This window comes from Bombus pascuorum, chromosome 3, assembly GCF_905332965.1.
Source record: "Bombus pascuorum chromosome 3, iyBomPasc1.1, whole genome shotgun sequence".
Classification (NCBI taxonomy): domain Eukaryota; kingdom Metazoa; phylum Arthropoda; class Insecta; order Hymenoptera; family Apidae; genus Bombus; species Bombus pascuorum.
Window position 1 is genome coordinate 15,125,232 of NC_083490.1, and position 21,359 is coordinate 15,146,590.

General features: G+C 29.9%; 1 protein-coding gene across 1 annotated transcript; it reads left to right on the forward strand.

Moving 5' to 3' along the window:
* The first annotated feature begins 2,117 nt into the window (after positions 1–2,117).
* LOC132905031 (abaecin-like) lies at positions 2,118–3,355 on the forward strand. The gene is given in 4 exon segments (XM_060955945.1): positions 2,118–2,160; positions 2,163–2,182; positions 2,576–2,755; positions 3,184–3,355. Coding segments are annotated over 4 exon segments (255 nt in total). The 3' UTR covers positions 3,196–3,355.
* Positions 3,356–21,359: the final 18,004 nt, after the last annotated feature.

A 21,359-nucleotide genomic window follows, 5' to 3' on the forward strand; every position in this document is an offset into this window, starting at 1 on the left:
AAGGTAGGAATTTGTAGATCTATGTTTGCATAACATTTCTGATTTTTAAGAAGACCAGACTGACCATAGCTGGATCACCTATTTCGGTGTCACTTTGCAATTTTGAAAATTGAAGCCAATCATTATTCGACGGTTGGCAGAAGATAATAATTATGAACGAAAAATATTTTAACTAATTTTATACATACATTAAAGATAGTTATAAAGAATTATATCAATATCATGTTACAACGCGATAAGTACAAGAAGTAGGAAGTTAACATATACTGAGATACAGGAAAGTAGTACAAATGCAAGTGTTAGTATGGATAACGTGGAATGGTAACAGAGACAACTTGTATATGTCAAAAATCGGGAAAATATAGATACAAACATCTACCTACTTTCTGTCTTTCACTCGTGTCCCTCAATGTTCACTATTGCAGTTCCTAATTGCAACTTGAAAAGTCAAGGCAGCAAAAATGGTATAATGATACTTGACGCGGCTCTTCGTTTCAAGTGCATCGAGCCTACCGCTATTCTGTTTTAGTCCCACATGTTTCCACCGATCTCCCCTTTTCCTGTAACATCAAAAATTATACCGCTACAAACTTTATCTTTCAAAACAGATAATTAAAATTTGCGTGTTTTCTCATTAACCTCTTGTATTAAAAACTCACATTTTAAATTAATTTCTAACAAATTCTTTAAATCATATAATTGAGTAAATATTCAATAACAATAAACAGGTGAAATGTGGCTGTACAGACAAATTATAGATTGTCTATATAAATATACTGAAATTCATAAAAATTCATATTAAATAATTGATATTCAATACAATTGATAAACTGTAACATTCATATTTAGACACCATTTTTTATTGTTTAGGTATGGTACTTCACATGTATGGTACTCGATACAAGATAATTTTTGTAATTGTAATAAATAAAGAACTAAATAATTCAATTAATTGTAAGTTTCTTGAAACAATCTACCGTCACACTATACACTCATAAGATTAGAAAAAGATTGTACCCATTGGAAAAATTCGCTCTCTCTATCATCTTATGGTAGGATTTCTGCAAGTTTATTCCTATATTTATATTTTACTTTAAATGAAACAATTTCAAGTTTTTTATAAGAATCATTCTGAGAGTAAAAGATATAAAACGCAAAAACTTGTAGCAAATACTCAAAGTGATAACGGAGTTTCGAAAACGATCATATCATAAGATATGAGAAAACTTATTAAACAAAGAAAGATTTTCTATTAAGATTTCTTTTAATTTTAACTAGAACAAACCTATATTCATTGTTACCATTGCCCTATATAAATTATTTATTATTTATTTCTCCAATTGTAGGGTAAAACAACAGTTAAATAATTTGTGTAAAGACAGGATGATAAATAGTAAACTTTTCAAAGTTTAATCTCGTAAAAATTATAACAATTATATGTTCTACATTAATATTATTTAGCGCTAATAGTACAAAAATGACAACAGATATATTTATATTGCAAAAATGTATGTATGAAAAAGTTTTTATTCTTCATAATATTTGCCCAACACAAACCAAATATTTTTTTCTCCGATATTCTTCTTATTATAAAAAATAACTTAGATATTCGAAGCGATCAAATTAGGCGTTCTACAATCTGTATATAAAATTAGTTAATGAAATGTATTAATTTCTTTCGAAATTTGAAAATCATATGCTTTGTAATAAATAATAAAAGAAATCGAATTTTCCTTGTTCGTTATCCTATAAAAAAATTTCTGGTTAGGACAATAGGATAGATAACATTTTTTTGTTTCATGCTATTTCGTCAGCTCTAAATATTGATCTTGCCACTTACATTTTTGTACAGACGTATTACTTATCATCAAATAGACGGTTGAGGAAAGTGTATTTTCCAGGGATTCCCGTATCTGTGAACGCAGCAAGAAGTACACAAATATATCGTTAATACGATAATATAGGTCACTATGTGTCATTGATATTCTGCAGCTTATGAACGATGCGGAAAGAACACGGAATCCCCTGTGACAAAATAAGAATGTACACACATACTGTGCTAATTATCTATCTTTGAAAGTTCTTGCGAGTTCTTGCACAATAAGAATGGTATATAAATGCAAGAATATTGATCTAACATCAAAAGTATCTTCAGCTGTTGCAAGGGACAAGTTGTGGAGAGGTAAGCTAATTATACAATTTAATTGTTTCATGGAATTTATATTAATGTAAATACTAGTAAGTAATATTTTAATCTTTTACAGTTACATTTTCAATAATTTTATATACATATGTGTGAGCAATATATATTGCACACTTTGATTTTTATACTTTAGAAATACGTCATACAATAGGAGCTCTTTGAAGAAGAATCTAATAAAGAAATTAATTAGTACTAAGGAAGTTAATATTAATGTACTTACGATCAAAACTTAAGTTTTAATTTAACGATTATTATGTTCAAGTTAAAACAGCGAAAAGAATACAACAGATTGTATTTAAAGTATCTTGTGACTTAATTTAAATATTTCGTAATTTAAATTAGCTGTTAAAATAATTTATTTCTATGTTACAGAAAAATATATACAAGATGAAGGCAGTAATGTTTATTTTCGTAATGCTTGCCACAATATGTGCAGTCCTTGCATTTGTACCATATAATCCGCCACGACCAGGACAATCTAAACCGTTTCCAAGCTTCCCAGGTCATGGGCCATTCAATCCAAAAATTCAATGGCCATACCCATTACCAAACGTACGTATATCTTAACATCTAAACAATAAATATTTAAAAGTATTTACTAAACTGAAACTTATTTGAAAGGAATATTCTTATGAAGTATATTCAAGAGTTATATAAAGTCCCTGAAAATACACAATTTCATAAAATCGGAATATAGATATAGGTTGTTTATGTAGTATATAAGTTTTTTTTATTAAAAATTCCAAAATTTCTCAAAATGTTAATGCACGACTTTGAAATTAAGAATGCTTAACATCATATTTATATAAATTAGAAAACTGGGGAGCGAATACTTTTTACAGAATATTTCCAGTAATATTTAATTTTATCTAAATAGAGAATCTTAACAATCTTAAGAACACTATTAACGTTTGTAAAATTATTACGAAAATATTTAGACATTATCGGATATTATATATATATTATTTGTTTTATTACAGCCTGGTCATTAACTACAAACATCAAGAAACGTTCAAACAATTCAACTTGACAAATCATCAGAGATTATATCTACAATGTATCGACGAATTATTATAACTATAAACTGAATTAAGTTATACGCTCATTAAAATGATCCTGATTTATTTTCAATAAATAAAAACTATCCTGAAACATGGTGTTTACATCAAATGTTCATTTAACACTAAATTGATCACTGATATTTCCTTACGAACATAATCGAAGTTAATGAAGTACGTGCGCGTATCTTTTCTTTTCGTCAGATCATGTTTAACATTATCAAATGGAGAGGTACAAAGTATTTGTATCTTAGGTTTGAAAATATAAAATATTCGTAGCTTTTAATATTCTTCTTCCAAAATATGTCATTTTCCAAATACAGCAGTTTTATTTTCATTGGAAATTACGATGTACATAGGTATGGGATGATATCGATCTGGTGGTACAAACAAAAAGGGCGTGAATCTACATGAAAAAATAAGTCGAAAATGTAGAGTGACATTTTTTCGCACGCGGTTTCGTTTCTGAATAAATCAATGTTGAAGATTTGCTGAGTACAGGTACATTTATGCATGATATCATTTACCCCTGTGTCCAATAGATATTAATGCACAGTCTGTATTGCTGTTTGGATGTAATACATTAGATAGTAAACAATAAACAATGAAAGTACTTTCTGTCAAAGAATTGTTTTTGTTAATTCTTAATTTAAAGATTGTTGAAAATGTTTTTGGTTTCTTTGCCAACATAACTGTGCCGTGTAAAGAACAGCTGAAAGAGAAAGTTCCAGAACGAAAGTTGTCTTCCATTCAAACATTTGAAAACAGAAAATACTCTGGAAAACGTTCATAAAAGTCTAATACGCAAGATACAGTTATGCTGACAATGTTTCACTGTTTAAAAATATTCGTTGAAAAAAATTTTTAAGTCAAATTTATAGATTTTTCAAACAGTAATTTATTCGACCTATGCGAATGAAAATAATTCCGACCAATGGAATATGCCGAAAAATATTATAATATAATCTATGTCTTTACTATAAATTATCTGTGTTTGCTCTTTCCATGTTCGTTATAATACAAAGTAACAATTTCAACAGGCAAGCAGCTCATTTCTGTGTAACGGTTACAGTATTTAGAAGGTAACAACGTTTGCACATCAAATCTAATGAGACCATGTGCAGCATTTGGCGCAACCTGTATAAAATAATGTCAACCAGAACCGCACGATTTGCGCTCATTGCTGCTATACAATAAAACAATAAGCGAGGAATTTGCTGATTTAACACGTGATTCAGTTAATTCGTATCTTTATTTAAAGGCAATAAAATAAAGTAGTTTAGAAAGTTTAAGAAATGTTATGAAAAGTACCCTTTTTAATAAAATTATTATCTATTTTTAAATTTCATATTATATTTCATAACGACGTTAATAATTCTGTAATCTTCATGCATGCATATATGTATAGTGTATAGTTCTATATGTTCTGTTACTTCGCTATATATTTGACTAAGCTTATCACGTTACTAAGAAAGTGAGCACATAAATTTGAGAAATGGGTTAGAAATGTGTCAGTATTAAAAAACAAAATGACACTAAAAAAGGCCATTGAAAATTTTATGTTACTATTCAAGAAAAAAGTTCCGATTCTAATAAATAAAAACGCTATAGAAGATCCAGTAAAGCGGAAGAACTAGAAGACTGTAATACTACGATTAAATGAAGACTATAAAAAATAAAACTATTATTCAATTATTTAAAAGAGAATTTATAATTATTATTATAAAATTATTACCATTACAATTTATAAGTTTTCAATATTATGTTGGTAATTATGGAATTAAGTTTTCTGTATTAGGAATCTAAAGATATAGTTTTTTTAAAATATGTTGCATACAAACAAAATAATTTTCATGTAATTCTTTACTTTCCTCAATAATAAATTAATTTCATTATTGTAGGAGGACGTATTATCTAGTGTTTTTCTTTCCTCCTTTTGGTACATTCTTCAATGAAAAATTTCTACTTCCAAATTTCGAAAACCAACGTTGAATAATTCTTAAATTCACACAATCTTCCTCAAACGCTGAATTATGTTTTGTACAAGTTTTCACTACGTCGTTATCAAGTTTGTATTCGTGAAGAATCATTTTTAATTTATTAATGTCGGACGTTATTGTTGTTAATGCGCATGAATTATAAGGAGCTGCTTGCTCTTTTATTTACTTCTACAATCTACAACAATTATGCTGTGTATAACAATTGTGTACAACAATTATAATAAATGCTGTGTTTACTATATGCAATTGTCTTGCAACATTCAAATTTCAGAAAAATGACATTTCATATTCACCACCTTAATATAAAATAGAACCCGTGCATGCGATGTGTTTACAAGCATTCTGTCTTGATAAGGTTACGGCAAATGTTCGATATGACCTCCTTGTGTATGAACACACATTTCAGCTATGAATAATATTTTTAATAGCTCCTGCTTATGTTGCACATAATAATATTGCACATTCTTGTACTTACGCCCTTCTACTTTTTAAATCGTTTATTTCTCTAGACGATATCGTATGAATAAGAAACACTTGTAAACACATAATTCTTCACATAATTTAATAATATCTTAACTTTTTCAAGTCTTTTAATTTGAGTATAATGCTTCAAATATACTATGTAGTCAAGACGCATTCACAGACAACATTCACAAGGATTATTGCATTTTCAGCTTAAACATCTCCTTCAAATAGACAGTACTCTGTAGTCAGTTCGAGAATCTTTATCGAAAGACGATACACACTTACAAGAAAATAAGTTAATCCAAGAAGAAGGGCCGAATAGGAGGACATAAGCATCCGTGCCAAGAGTCGCACACGATGGCGGAATGTAAATGGGAAATTCGGTGAGATCTTTCTTCGTAATGAACACGGTTACGCTGGAAGTTGTTGGTTGGCGTGGTACTTTGCCTTGTGCATTTTACGGTATTCTCGCGTTAATGCGATAAGGGAGAACAGTCTCAGTCGAGTGTACCTATAATTTAAATTGTCCGCCTTCTCGTCGCTTGCTAATGTGAAGCGATACTTAAAGCGGAACAATTGCACAACGCCAATAACTTTCGTTTCAACTTAACTTCGATGTTACATTCTACATCAGTCGTATCTTCGACCTTACAAAATTCTGTTTGTATCATGTTAATAATTCGTGCAAATTGCATATTTATAGTTATAAAAGCATTACATAATACAATATACTATATTTAAGGCAGAATACATTATTCACATTTAGAATATCATGAATCTTTTTAAATTGATAATTACATTTTTCTAAATAATTTTCTTCGTGTTCATTTCATTCGTTTTCGTTCGTTTCAAGCATTCCTGACTTTTCATGTTCTATTATGTGATGTACTTACGATTCGATGAAAATATTAATTTTAATACTATTATTATAAAATGATCCGAGTCAGAAGCCACTTTCAGAAATATAATATAATCAATATGATTCTACTGTAAATTTAAATTTTGAAGGTTTCTTGCTCCAGATAAGGCGAGTGATAAGATATAGGCGTATGATATAGGCAATAAGTAATAAATCAAGTTGCAACATGCTGTCCTTTATTCAAGATTTGAGCAGTAAGTATAACAATGGAACACATATATTGCTTGCTCAGAAAACTCTGGCATTTTCTCCAATAGGAACGATATATAATAAAAGCTTCAATTTTCAATCTGGAGCCATTTTACCGTTGCTCCAGAGGTACGTTTCCAAAAACAATTCCGAAACTTTATTGATATTGCGATTCGCACGAGTGTAACAAGGTCACATAAATTCAGTTGTTGAGTACAAGCTATATTTATAAATATTTACTATATTTCTACATAGTAGAAAAATGTATATTGTATGAATTTTTTATTGTATGTACCAGTTTTTAGTGATATGACAAAAAGCAAGATAAATTTCCTTGAAGAATTCGATAATTTTATTCATTTCTTAAAGTGCAATAACTTTCTAGTAACTGAACGATACAGTCAATACTTTCAAGTTATTCTTTTCAATAGATCTTTGTAAGTATATAAGAAGTCTTCGTCGCGTTAATCAGGTAGTAACCTAATTAGGTTCTTCACCTGCCGCTAAGTACTTTCCTTACAAGAAAAAATTCGCTTTATTAACTCATTCTATTCTTTCTTTATATAATATTATTTCTTGAAAGCATTGTATTCAACCTATTAAAAAAATATATGATTATTGATATGGTTAATAATGCAATACAAAACAACTAATGTCGAATTAATATTGCTACAAATATTAATGTTAATAGTAACAACCGAATTGATGTTGAAATTTTAAAGGAAATACGTAAAAGGGAATGAAATTTAAAATAAGTAATAAGGAGAGAATAGACTTTGTTATAACAGTACTATTATTATTACAAAAGAAACGTTTTATTCGATATTATGAAGTATATAACTTTCAACTATATTATATAACTTTTAACAGTTTTTAGCAAACTTCATTGTTAGAATTAGTTTTAACTAAGAATAGCATAGACAGCTATGAACATAATTGTTTAGTTCCAAATAATTCTATAGATTTTTATAAGGACAATTTTCACAATTTACTACTATAAAATAGGATAAATATTTTATTAAAAAAAATAGAATTTTTTGGCAATCAAAGGGATGATTCATCATTCGTTAACATCGAGGACTGAACGACAACTACTTTATTCTCTCGTTCACGCTTATTCATTGTCAATGGTTATTTTACCGATTATAGTTTGGTTGATTAAATTTCAGCAATCAAGACTTTCTTTTGATTCGGTAGTAAGGTCATTGTAGTCTCAATCATTATTATGTAGAATCACTTGATATATATCAAATATTTTGCATCTTTTAAAAATGCCTCGTACAGAGAATAAAATTTTGAATTAAATAATATAAAAGAATTTGTGAAATAGGAAGGAAAGAAAAATTTTGCACGTAAAATTTATAATTTTAAATTTAATATAATGAATAGATTTGACACAGTGAATGCGCAGAATTTTATAATATCTTCGATGTAATTGGAGAAGTGAATATGTAAGTACATATGTAAGTGAAAACACATTATATGTATAATAGAAAGAAGGAAGTAATATTGACGAGTTACTTGAAAGATAAGAGTTATGTAGATGTCTCTCGAGTAAATTTGATCACAATCGAGTTGAAATATGTATATCGTTTTCGCTGAAATTGCTAGGCACAAAATGTATTATCGGAACGCGTACCTGCAATTGGAGAAATCTTTGAATACGCCTAGTCAGTGAAGTCGGTCGTTTATAGTCGACCACTTCTACGAAATCTTTTTCTCCAGCAGGAGAGGTGAGACCGTGGAGTGACTTTAACGAGCCAAAGAAACGAAGAATTCGGGATCAGGAAAATATCTTGGCTCCCTAGCTAGATACTATCCAGCTTTTCCGTATCAGCGAGTAAACGATCTCAAACCGACCGACTGTCCTCTATTTCATGTCCGGGGAAAAGTTTCTATTCTGTAACAGCCACAGCCACAGCCACAGCCGTAGTCGAAATCCTTTGACTATAGCTAGAAGTTTTTTTAATGCTTAGAGATATACATTTGTGTATTAGAATATTAACAAATTTTTGGCAAGTTATTTCCACATATTTAGTCCAACTTAGCTTTTCTAAATTAATTAAATACAAGCATAATAACATCAAATAATAGTTCGTAGCGAACTGAATCTAATTCCGATTCAAATCCTATGACATCTCGTTTTCCTCGAAGTATCTTCCTATCAGCTACAAAATTTCATCGTGGAATTATCTGTTCCATAAGTATTATCACTGTCCCTTGCTGTATTCCTTCTTTTATCTGTATTCCTTTATTACATAGTTTCAAAATAAAACTAAAACAAAATTATAATGCAGCTATAACGTAACAAATTATAATAACGCTTATATTAAGTTCCTGTTAATAATATGCATTTTACGTTACGTAACTGTTCACATCTAGATATGAAACAAAAGAATATTTCGGAATTACTTAAAATTTTTGCAGATTTAGTAGATATTTTAAAAACTATGCTTTAGCATATATAAATAAAAGATTCATAAATTAAAATATTTATTGAACTCTTTTTACACGTATATTAGCTGTATATTTTAATGCTTCTATAGTTCATATTGTTTATAACAACCAGATATATAGATAAAAGTGATTATTTTTATAGTTTTTATCAAATTCTTCTAAAGTTATTAATGCGAGCGTGCATACACGAAACAACTAAAAGCAACATTATAAAAATGTCCTTGTAAATACATAAGAACTGTAAGTGATAACATGAAAAGCTGTAGTATGAAAAACTGTATTTTCGTTTATATTTTTACAAAATTAGAATAACTACATTGAAAACATTCTGAAATTAATGACTCTTGGAAATAAAATAACGATATTTATTAATTGAAAAAAACAAATCATGAATGAGTATAACTATTGTACCATGTGAATTTTTTTGCTATTTTCCCTGAATATGGAATATTTGTTCGCACAAAAATAAATTGAAAGGTTTGATTATTCTGGCTTTCACTTTAGAAAAATTGATTTTGTAAGGTCGCTAAAGACGAGTGCGCTTGACAGAGAATATCAATTGATTTTCATTCACGAAGTAACGTGAAATTGTGTACTGTAAAGATATTTGCAATGTTGCTAAAACGAAATAGAAAGAACGTATTAATTGGTTTTGGATACTAAAAATAGAGACTATAGTTTACGAATGAAGAGATCATTTTCGAAATATCTTCTCTTTGAAGGAATTAACAATTGAATAAAATCTAAATATTTATTTCCTATTTACTATTATTGACATCACTAATGTCTAGAAACCTAGACCGTGTAAAGATACTCATTAATATATAACTATCGATGTTCGAATAAAAATGAACTTTATTCTACGCTTTCCATTTTTATTTTCCGGCGTACTTGATATTACTCAAGTGATCGTGCATGATATTTGGGGATTAAAGTTAGCATTATAGGTCATCCATTAATAAATATTATTCTAACTCTCTATATACAATTATTTTTATAATAATAGTACTATATAATATTATAATAAAATTATAGTAATATAATATATATAATATTATATTATAATTTTCCCAAAAAATAAAAATAAAATTTTACGAAAAAAATGTAACATGAACTAACTGAAATTAACCGCTTTAATTAATCAAAAGAACTGTCTCAATTAAAACGAAAAAATTACTCTTAGTCAAGAAATATACTTCTACTTTCAAAGACTGAGCCTTTCCTTTTGTGAATTTTAGTACTGATAATGTGGATTTATATGAATATGTTAAGTAAAATATTCAATGAATTTAATATTATTATCATAGTACAATAAGGACAGATTATACGCATAGAATGTATATTTCTTCGGCTCTATCGATAACGTTACAATAAATACAATTAGCTGTACATTTTCTTATATAAGTAAAACGTCGTGAAATATCGAGGTATTTGTTTGACTGGAGTTTTTCTAATTATAAAAATTTCGACATACAAAGAAAAAATTTATTGAAAAATAACAATAAAAAAGAATTTATGACAAAGGTCAATTAAGAGGGCAAAGGATTTATCATATCGATTAGAATAGATGTCACTTTTTATTCTTTTGTCATAATTCAGCTCCGTTGTTGTATTATGTATGTATAGTAACAAATCATTTGATCGACTCAACACGGATACCTGTACTGCATTGTTCGACAGTCAGTTCCGTCGGATCGGTTGTGCAGCTCGCGTAAAACATTCCGCTTTTTCGCATAATCGAGTGGCATTTCGGCAACTGCCAGGCTCCTATAAACGAGTAACTCTCTTTTGTTCGTAGATCAGATAACGCTAATTACGCCAGTACATTACACGAGTGGAAGCTCTAAAATAACGAGTGCCCACCACCGTTCCATGTGCACCCATCCACATTTACCTCTGGCAATGCCTATCGCGTAGGTAGTTGTCTGTCCTAATTACCTACGGCCCGGCGAGACGCCTTCTTGCCTGCATGTAAACACCTTCATTACCACTGAACTGCTCCATAAAATATCCCCTCTCCGTTTCTACCATCGCTCCTACCATCCTTCTCTAAATAGCTGTTCAGTATAGAGTATAGGTACCAACTCAATTCGAGAAATTCTATAATCACAGTGTTTTCGATCAACAACATCCCTTACGTAACTGAATCAATCGATTATTGAATTGTTTCCAATTTATAGTAAGCATTAAATAAGATATTTGTTTATAAATATACAGCCACCGACAAAAATTAAGAAACGAGATAGTTATTTCTTTTGTAAACTATTGTAAAACTATTGTAAAAGTACTTTGCCGGTTGAGAAATTTCAGAAATATACATTTGAAATAAAAATAACATGAAAAATATAACATCTTACATAACATAGTATAAGTTTTTCAAATATAATTTTTATTTTTTTCAAACGTACTTTATAAAAGCCACAATTAATATTAAATTAAAGAAACCAAACAAAATCTTTATGGTCTTAATAATCTATTTCAAGAAACGTAATGTTTGTAAATGTCTGTTTGTAACGAACTTTTGTTTATTTGTAAAAGTTCTTGCGATATTCTGGTAACAACAAAGTATTGATTGGATTAATCACACACAAAAGTCAATCAGTAGTGTAAATCATATTTCTATGACTTTTTGTACTATAGGGATAGCCCTACGTTCACCATCATAGGACCATCGATGTCAGCTAACACACTTTTTTGCAAACAGTCGCTTTGGCTATCAGTTGCAATAAATATAACCTTCGACATGACCTCTTTTATACTCTTATCACATAAGTGTCTACCAGATACCGGCCTGCTGGGTTGTACGGCTGTCCGGTTCGATTTGTGCGAGAATCGTGAAATTTGACGTCGTGGGTGAAGGAATGAACTTGAATTTCCTTGAGCATACTGCTTTTAATTAGTCCGAGTTGCCTTTCTTTTTACGAAACATGCGCCTCTTACAAACTAGGAGAGAAAGAAGAAAAAAGAGTGGAAAAGAAAAAAAATTGTTGCTTAAGAACTGTCATTTTTTGAACTCCTATAGCTTCGTAAAAATTAATAAAATCATAAATTTCTTCCAAGTTACCATGTCGCATTGTACGTATATGTTTTGCGAGTGTTTACATCTCCTGTGTTAGTAGCATATTAAAAAAAGGGACGTGCAATTGCTAAATATTTAATATGCTTAGTAATATTTAATACGTTTTATTATACTTTGTAATGAACTCATAAAAACATAATTAAAATTTCTGAATATCGAAGTCCCAAAGTAAGTATAGTCAATCTAAAAATGTCCATACCAGCATCATTCTACGCATCAGTAACTATGCATAACATTTATCCTAGCAAAGAAACAGCGATTGTTGCTGATGGAAATAAAAAGGTCTCCAGAATGGATTATGTTCATGTCATCGATAAATTATCTAGTAAAATGTTTCATATTAGACAGTAAACAAACCTTTACCAACATCTCTCTAAATAGTTTACAAATGTTATTGGGGATACCAATGCCGTAATAAGACATTTGATTTTATCTTCACAAAGAATAATACTTTGCAATGTTTCGCCATTGTCTCAAACGAATATACATATAAATTAAAAAATCTTTATTTTCATCTTGCTAATTTGACTTTATACTAACGCGAGGCAAGGAAGTCAAGATGCTTTTCTTCGAAACCTTTACAGAACCAAACGAATTTACATACAAACCACTATAAATTTAAAGATTGCAGGCTCCTCTTTACAAAGCCTCCTAAAAAGTTAATGCATGACAGTTTTATTGCTGTTTTAGTGCATTTTAAATGAAAGATGTGTTGCAGAATATCCCAGCCATTAGAATATCCCAAGGTACACCACGACTAGATTGCACGGACGGACTTCCTCGTATATGTGTATGTATTCAGTTCAGTGCATTCATTTAGTATTTAGTGTGACTGTAAAATGGTGCTAGGTGGATTATTATACAATTGCATTTTACAACGTTACAATAATTTAAAGATCAACCACTTCTCATCAAAAAATTCGCAATTTCTAAATTTTCAATTTTGATTTTTAAAGTATCGATATGGCGATAATATTTAGAACGTTTAAGTAATATCGCTTAAATGACTGACAAATCGAAACTTAATATTAAAATAATATTGTGGTCGTGTCTATGATACGTCAAATTAGTTTGTATTAAAAATTGTTGTATTAACGCTATAAGTATTTAATTATCGAATTTTATAAATTACATTTACAATACTTTTATATACGCATATACTATATATATATTACGATCATAGAGAAAATATTTCGTTTCACCTGAAATTATTACGTATGCTTGATCGAACATGTTTGAGGAACATATACAAAAATGTAGCAAAGAAACACCGCATATTTTTCCTTTTTTTGGCAATCGACAGACTGAACCAACTGTAAGTCTAAAACTCTCCCCTTCATCCCTTCTTGTCCTTCCACCTTTACGATTGAACGTGAGCCCAACATTGGAATAAAACTACGACGAATACTACCTCCATCACGTTAACGTCTCTCTTCCATCTTCTATCGCAGAGACCATTTATTTCGATCTTAACCAATGTCTTTCCAGAGTTCCTTTCAAATTGCAACGAAACGATTTCGACGCTCCACAAAAATTGTAGTAATGTCGATATGGCACTTTATAAAAAAATATATACATAAATGTGTACATAAGAAGCATCTATATATTGTATAAATACATATAAGTATAAAATCATATCATCCAAATATATATAATGTATATTTTATAAGTAGTAGTATTTCGAAAGATGTCAATAGATGTTAATAATTAGAAAGAAAAGTCATTATTTTATATTTATTACATTGTTTTTAATATGTAAAATATTTGTTCTATAAACGCGAGCCACGATGAAATAAAACGTGTGAATTTTAGGATATCCCATCGGAATATTTATTTAGTACATTTCCGAAATTTAATTTATTTAATTTAAAAAATATGTCAGTTATGCAAAATAAATTTAATAAAAATAAACGTTTCACTGATGTTCGTATTTCGTGTCTGTCTGTCTCTTTCTCGTTCTCTTCCTCTCTCTGTCTCTTTCTTCCACGCTCTCTGCGTAATTTCTATAATAAAAATTTGCATTCAAAAAATCAACAGAAAATCTATATCCCACCGATATTTAATAAATATAACTCAGAAATATTAGCGTTAATTCCTTATATATTTGAGCCTTAATTAGATTACCATTAGCGAAGCTTTCGACAGATAAATTCGCATGTAAGAACTAATCCAACTTTGAGATAAGTTCTACTAGTAAATTCCTAGCAATTTTCACAACCTTCCGATCCCCGATATTTTACAGAAACTTCTATTTCCCTTTGCAGAAGCTCGTTTTTTCAAGTATAATTTAGAAAGACTCCACATTAGATTGAGCATGGTTCGTCTATGATTTCTCTTTAACCGTTACTTCCTCAGAAAGCAATTGAGCGTCGACTTTAGTCTTAGTATTAAAATTAATACGATTATGAGCTCGCTGACTTCGTTCTCTCAACGTTCTCAAAGCATTCATATCGTTTTTCTTCAATATCTTATAAGCAATTTTAAGTTAAAGCTAAACGATCTATCAATTTCATTTATCCGGTAATTTTTAGTAATTAATATAAAACTTAAAAATCTTTCAGATAATCATACATTTCACGAAATTTGTCAATCTTATCATTTTCATGCATCGGAGGATGTTTCTAGATTTTCTTCGTTGACAAGGTAACAGTTTTACCCGGCAACGTACCAGCACATCAGGTGTTGAAATGTTTCCGACACGATAAGGATCGACGACTGACATTGGGAGAAAGGCCTCGGCTAGAGCTGCAAGAAAGACAGTAGGCAAAACTGTTAGAGCCTAGTTATACGGCGGTTGGAAGTGGCAGGCAGCAGCCGGCAACCAACCAAAGGGGTTGAACAGTTCCCCTTGGGAGCTTGCTCGGCTCCGCGTGTTACAGCACCGTCTCCATGGCGCGATCTATCGCTCCATTGACCGCTACTCCATTATCAGGATAGTAATGCTGTAACCCCATATCCGTAACCCTGTCCTCCGTGTCACTTCCATCCCTTATTTTCGCGCCCTCGCCGTCACCGTTGCCTTTTCCCTTTCCCATCTTACTTTATCGGAAAACCTCTACGTCAGAAAGTACTTCCAGCGATGCTCGAAAATATTCTTTAAAAGATCATTATTCTCTTGAAATAACTTTAATTGATTGTCTGCTTTCAGTCAACCAAACGATTCGCCATTTTATTGCACTGCAATAGAATCCAAATACAAATTTAAACTTTTACCTCGGCCACATAACCTTGGCCGAGAATATAGACTGCTTTCAATCCAACTTTAATTGCAGAACCTGTTTTCGATCAACGAAACAATTTACCGTTTTGCCATGTCACTATACGATCGAAATACAAATTCAAACTCCCATTTCAGTCGTTTTATTTCCGTTCGTGGAAACCGTAACTATAGAACTACACTTTTTTGCACTTTATTTTAATTGTTTTTACCGGTATATACAAAGTGCTTCGGGGGAGTGTAAAATCACCAGTGATTTAGTGATTATTTAGAAAATCATTCTGGGTAAATATTGCTTACATTTTCAGAATAGTATCAACGTTTGGAGATTTCTACACTTATTTTGAAACACATTGCATAGTTTATAACTAAGTTATAGCATATTTATAACATCTCCAACTTTTATAAATAGCTTTCTTTTTAATAGTTCAATGGAATTTTGTTAAATATATGTAATTATGAACGGTTAAAATTAATGATCTCATTCATTAATGTTCAAATTATTATGTGCATAAAGAATAGTATACCTTCTTTAATCCTTGTGCACAACAAAGATTGATGGAAGAACGTAAAGTTCATTTACAATCACAAGATATACCGTTATCGGGTCCCTAATGTCTTGGCGTACTTTCATAACTCTGCACCTTGTCGCGCTAACACTTTGCTTTCCCGTCTTATATTCACCTACCCGCTTACTTTGGTTTATCGGGAAAATCCTTTGTTACGAATGTCTGAAAATTGCGAAAAGGGTTCGCCGATAAAACTGCTCAAGAGCGATTCCATTTTACTTTCTATTTAACAGAATAAGAAAAACTTATCTAAAAACAAATCCATTTCCACTTTAAGATAATGACATATTATGTATATCGTCTGTAATAGTGTAAATAAAATTTTATATAAATAACAAACAGCATGTAAAATCACGGGTATCGCGTTATTTATATCCTTTATGTTGATCGCCTTGATTTGATAGATATGTTATGAAAACCCTATAAAAATTTTATTATACAGAAATGATACACGCATCATACCAACAACAATAATTTCGGTTCAACATCCGTAAGAAAGATCATGGTTATAAATACATAATACGAACAATATTTGGTCTCAAGTAATTATCTGAATGAAACTTAATCAAAAAACTTTCTCTTACTTCTTCTTTTGGATAGTGTGCAGTGTTCTTAATACACTTCGAAGAAAATAGATTAACTAATGTAAAAGTAGCTGTACTGATACTAATAATTTACGTGCGCATTTTGCAAGAGCGATAACAAAATTTTAAAGCGATAATATTGAAGCGATCGAATATTCAAAACTTAACTTGAATTATTACCTCGATCCAAAATAGTTTCACTATAATTTCTTTGAGTTTATGTGCCATTTCTGCACGGTAGCAAAACGCAACCGGAATTTTTACCAACGATATTAATCTCAAGCGCTTTTATACGAACTTGTACGCCGCATCTTTCTCGAATGATATTCTATCTATCGGGTGGCTGCGAGACTGTGAGACTATTCTCAATAAACAAAGACGATTCTTTGGTATGGTCGTTTAAGTTACTTGGTCGATCGCATCTTTCAGTGCTCATAAATAGCAGGAACAATAAATAATGGAAATTCCAGGTGTCTGAAAATATAAATCATATGGACAATTCGTTCTTGGCCAATTACCAAGGGAGATATATTTTCGTAAAGGAATAGCAGTTAACCAGAAATCTTCGCATTACTTACGAAAACTGATAATACGTTCCGGCGACTCCTATTTAGAGCTTCTCGAATGATTTAAGTGCCGTTATCGGTGAACTGCGAAGCTGTGGCTTACACCGAGCTAAACGCGTTTGCCAAGTGGCCATTTTACGTATCGTAGACAGCATAATGAAAAAGAATTGAACGGGAATTAATCGTTAACGACAAACGAGGGAAGAATGTGCGATCACGGATTATAACAGATATAACGTAGGAAACAGTTCGCGTATTTGTTGTGAACATCAACGTAACAGTCATGAATTTCATAACTTTTTGATTGAAACATGGAAAGAAAACTGTAGCATATTAAGAACCCAATAAATATTTAGCAAATTTACGAGGAATAACGAGTTATTGGTTTTATTTTTATTAACGGTAGTTGAATCGTATTCCCCGCTACAATAATTGAAACTGCTAGAAATCAGTTAAACGAGATATCCAATCATGAACATTGCCAACGTATACGCAAGTTTATTCTCATAAAACAGAATAATACGTTTGCATATATTTGCATTATAAATTGCGATACATCTTAACACAATTTATTTACGACTAAATTTTTTTTAATTCTCTATTGTTTCTATTACTTGTTTCCGATTCATAAATAAACTGAATCAATTAAAGTTTCGTAGTGATACATTTCTATATTATATGATTAAATTAGCGTTTCTATCGCCTTTGATATCTGTGCGTGAATATATCCAATATATTATTATAAATTTTTTACTTGTATAGATGTAGCTTTTTGATTTTTTGGAATAGTGTATTGGGAGACGTGGTATCTTCAATTCCTGTAATGACGTTTTTTGAATCAGAGAATATTTTAAATTTATTTCCAAAGGAACTAGTAATAAATCCTAATGCTTTCCTCAAAGCATATATCTCGCTATTAAAACCACAACATATGTTATTTAGTTTATATGTTACATATATTGTACAGAGGTAATATTAAATGGCGTTAATACTGATTACTAACTTCTTCCGTTTTAGATACTTCAATATAAATGTAACAAAAAGTAGGGTTTACATTTTGTAAATAAAGAGCCTGGGTAATATTGGAATTTGTGGACTTTAGGATATTGTTCGAATTTGAATTAGGAGTTTGTTTCTATCTTAATTTCCCACCATGCTATTATTGGGATATTATTGATTTTTTTAAGGTAAACTCTTGGAAAAGTGGTATCGAAGTTTATGAATATCAATTATTTGAAGAAATTAGAATTTAATATCTAGTAAAAAATTTAATTATGCCACCATACCATTCGTATATAGAAAAGTACATTTGATTAAGTTAGTCAAGTATTCTGCTATTAAAATATTTAAAGGAGTTATAATTTTTGATACTTGTAATTAACGGATTATTGTATTACAAAAATTATCTTTGTGAGAAGAGACGAAGTTTTAGATTTTTTTGTTAATCATTACATAAATATTGATAAAGTAATCGTACAATTGTAAAATTTATGCAGAATATATTTTATTATTTTACTATTATTCATTTCTACTATTATTTATTTGATTAACAGTACAGACCTCAAATGTTTGTTTATTATTAACTAAAATACATTCTAATATCTTGTGTTTCCTTATTATATATTAAATTCAGAGGAAAACCTAATAAATTTCACTCAATTTTCATCTACATCAAAACTGTATCAAAGATTGCAAATTTAGATATATGTAAATATGTAAATATTAGCGTTGCTAATGATGTTCGATGTTGAAGCAACATTAAAAGTTCCCAAGAAACGAAAAATTTAATACAATATCATCCCAATATCATGTTGCATAAATGTTTTTCATTAGTTTCTATAAAAATTTGTTTATTTTACCTCACTGAAAATTAACATTCTTTGTTCTTCTTTACTTTTTGCAATTAAAGTTGCTTACAGATTGAAGACATCGAATTTTTTCTTACATCTTCAACTTACACCTTACCAATAATTTGTTATTAAAAATATCTAAATACATATATGTATATAAGGTCATTAAAAAGAAGATGAACATTTCTTTTTTTTTTTTTACATAGCAACATCACCAGATATTTATCGCTTGTAAAAAGGTTAAGCATAACGAGTATAATATATTAACATGAAAAATTATGTCTTTAAAGTATTCCGTAAACGCTAAATTCAACTAAAATAAACATAAATTGTTTTTATATCATCCTTGAGTTTATAATTTGTTCAGATGTGGATGTTCGGTAAATTGTTTTAACAATGTTGTAACTGTAGTACGTAGACGTTTATTCTGTTGGATAAACGTCGGTAATAATCCTATAAATGCAATTGCGTTACTTACGTAAAATAAACATAAATAGTATGTTATAAGCATTGTAAAGGCAGTAGATAATTACTATTCTGCACCGTTGGCGAAAGTTGCCGAATGTTATGAGCTGTTTTCACAGAATTCCGTGAGCTTGCAACAGCAAGGATGTTCAAATTAATTACGGCCTCGCTTCTGATTTTGCTGCAAAGTAGATTTTGTGGTCGGCACGTCTTTTTTAAGGTTCATAGAAATAATCTTTGATTTAAGAAATATTATACTGACATGTTATGATTAAGTTAACAATTGTTTACTTATATATAGTACTACTTCAATTAATTGATTTTTCTTCGTACGTACGTAGAATTATTGACACTCATATTCGGACACAACATTATCTTTGTATTTTGTTGTTTTATATAAGGGAGAATGATTTAGATATCGGGTTACTTATTCTACGAGAATATGAATTAATTATTGCAATTTTAAAATACATGTACAATTTCTTTCCATAAAAGTTGTTATATCAATAATATAATCAATTATATAATTCAATCAATCAATAATATGATTGTGGCTAAAAAATAGTATGGCTCGTTGAGGTCCAGACGAAATTTTCATTGTTCGATTTCCTTGAAAAGAAGACTCCGTGTCAGACTCCATCGTTCTCGCATCTAAACTAACTTACACCTACAAGGTATTGACGGCTTAAATACTGTTTATTTCGTTCAATTGAGTTCTGAATACAACGAGAGTAGAATGAGCATTGCGCCTTTAGCGATCTATATTGCCTTCCGCGTCAGTCTTTTGGTAAGTAGATAAATTTTATTATATGCATAGTTTTTTTTATTTTGTTACATATGCTAATCTCTTGGCGATTGCTTCAGTGTCTCGTGGCGCAGCTATGTTTCTTATACATTGGTAAGTATGAGAGACGAAATCTGCCTTTTTCGAGGAGTATCGCATATCATTTTCCAATAATAAATATTCTATTTGAAAATCCTGCAAATTCAGGTCTCAAAACAATTATACTTTAGTAAGGACTGACAAATCTTTTTATACTTTTTCGAACAGATATAGCCTTTTGGATAAAACCCTACAATGATTCTTTTTAAATATTTATTTATTACAAAACTGTGTATCTTCAAACAAATTCCAATTTTTTTCAACTTTTCGTCATACTTTTGTTTTTATTACAAAAATGTTTAAATATATGGCTAAAATATTACTTGTATAGTAAATTAGGAAGTACAATAAGTATCTTAGAATTTTTATCAGATTTTCTTAAAGCTCAAAACAATAAAAAATCAGCTAAAGTTGAAAAACCCATAATATCAATCGCGTTAGTGAAAAATCATATTGCCGGCGGAGAGTTAATAACCTGTCTGTTGAAATATCTTTTCTGAAACGTAATTTGTACATATAGTTTATTCTTAATTTGATGTTAGTGTTTAAACTAATATGTATATATCAATACAATACCCTTATCCTATTATTATTAAACATTACTAACATGAATTGTAAAATTAAGTTAAAAGTTGTTGGAAAATGCTATTCCATTCCAGCAAATAATTTCAATTCTTATCTCTACGATATTTCATTTATCAAAACGCTAATGCAATCAGGCATTTATTATACAGTCCATTACTTCGTGATGGACAACGCATTGTCAGAACTGTTTTTGTTTTTTTTGACACGCATTGTAGCGATGCAACGAGGCTAATGATTTTCCTATAAAGAGTAACGATTGAAGTTACGCTA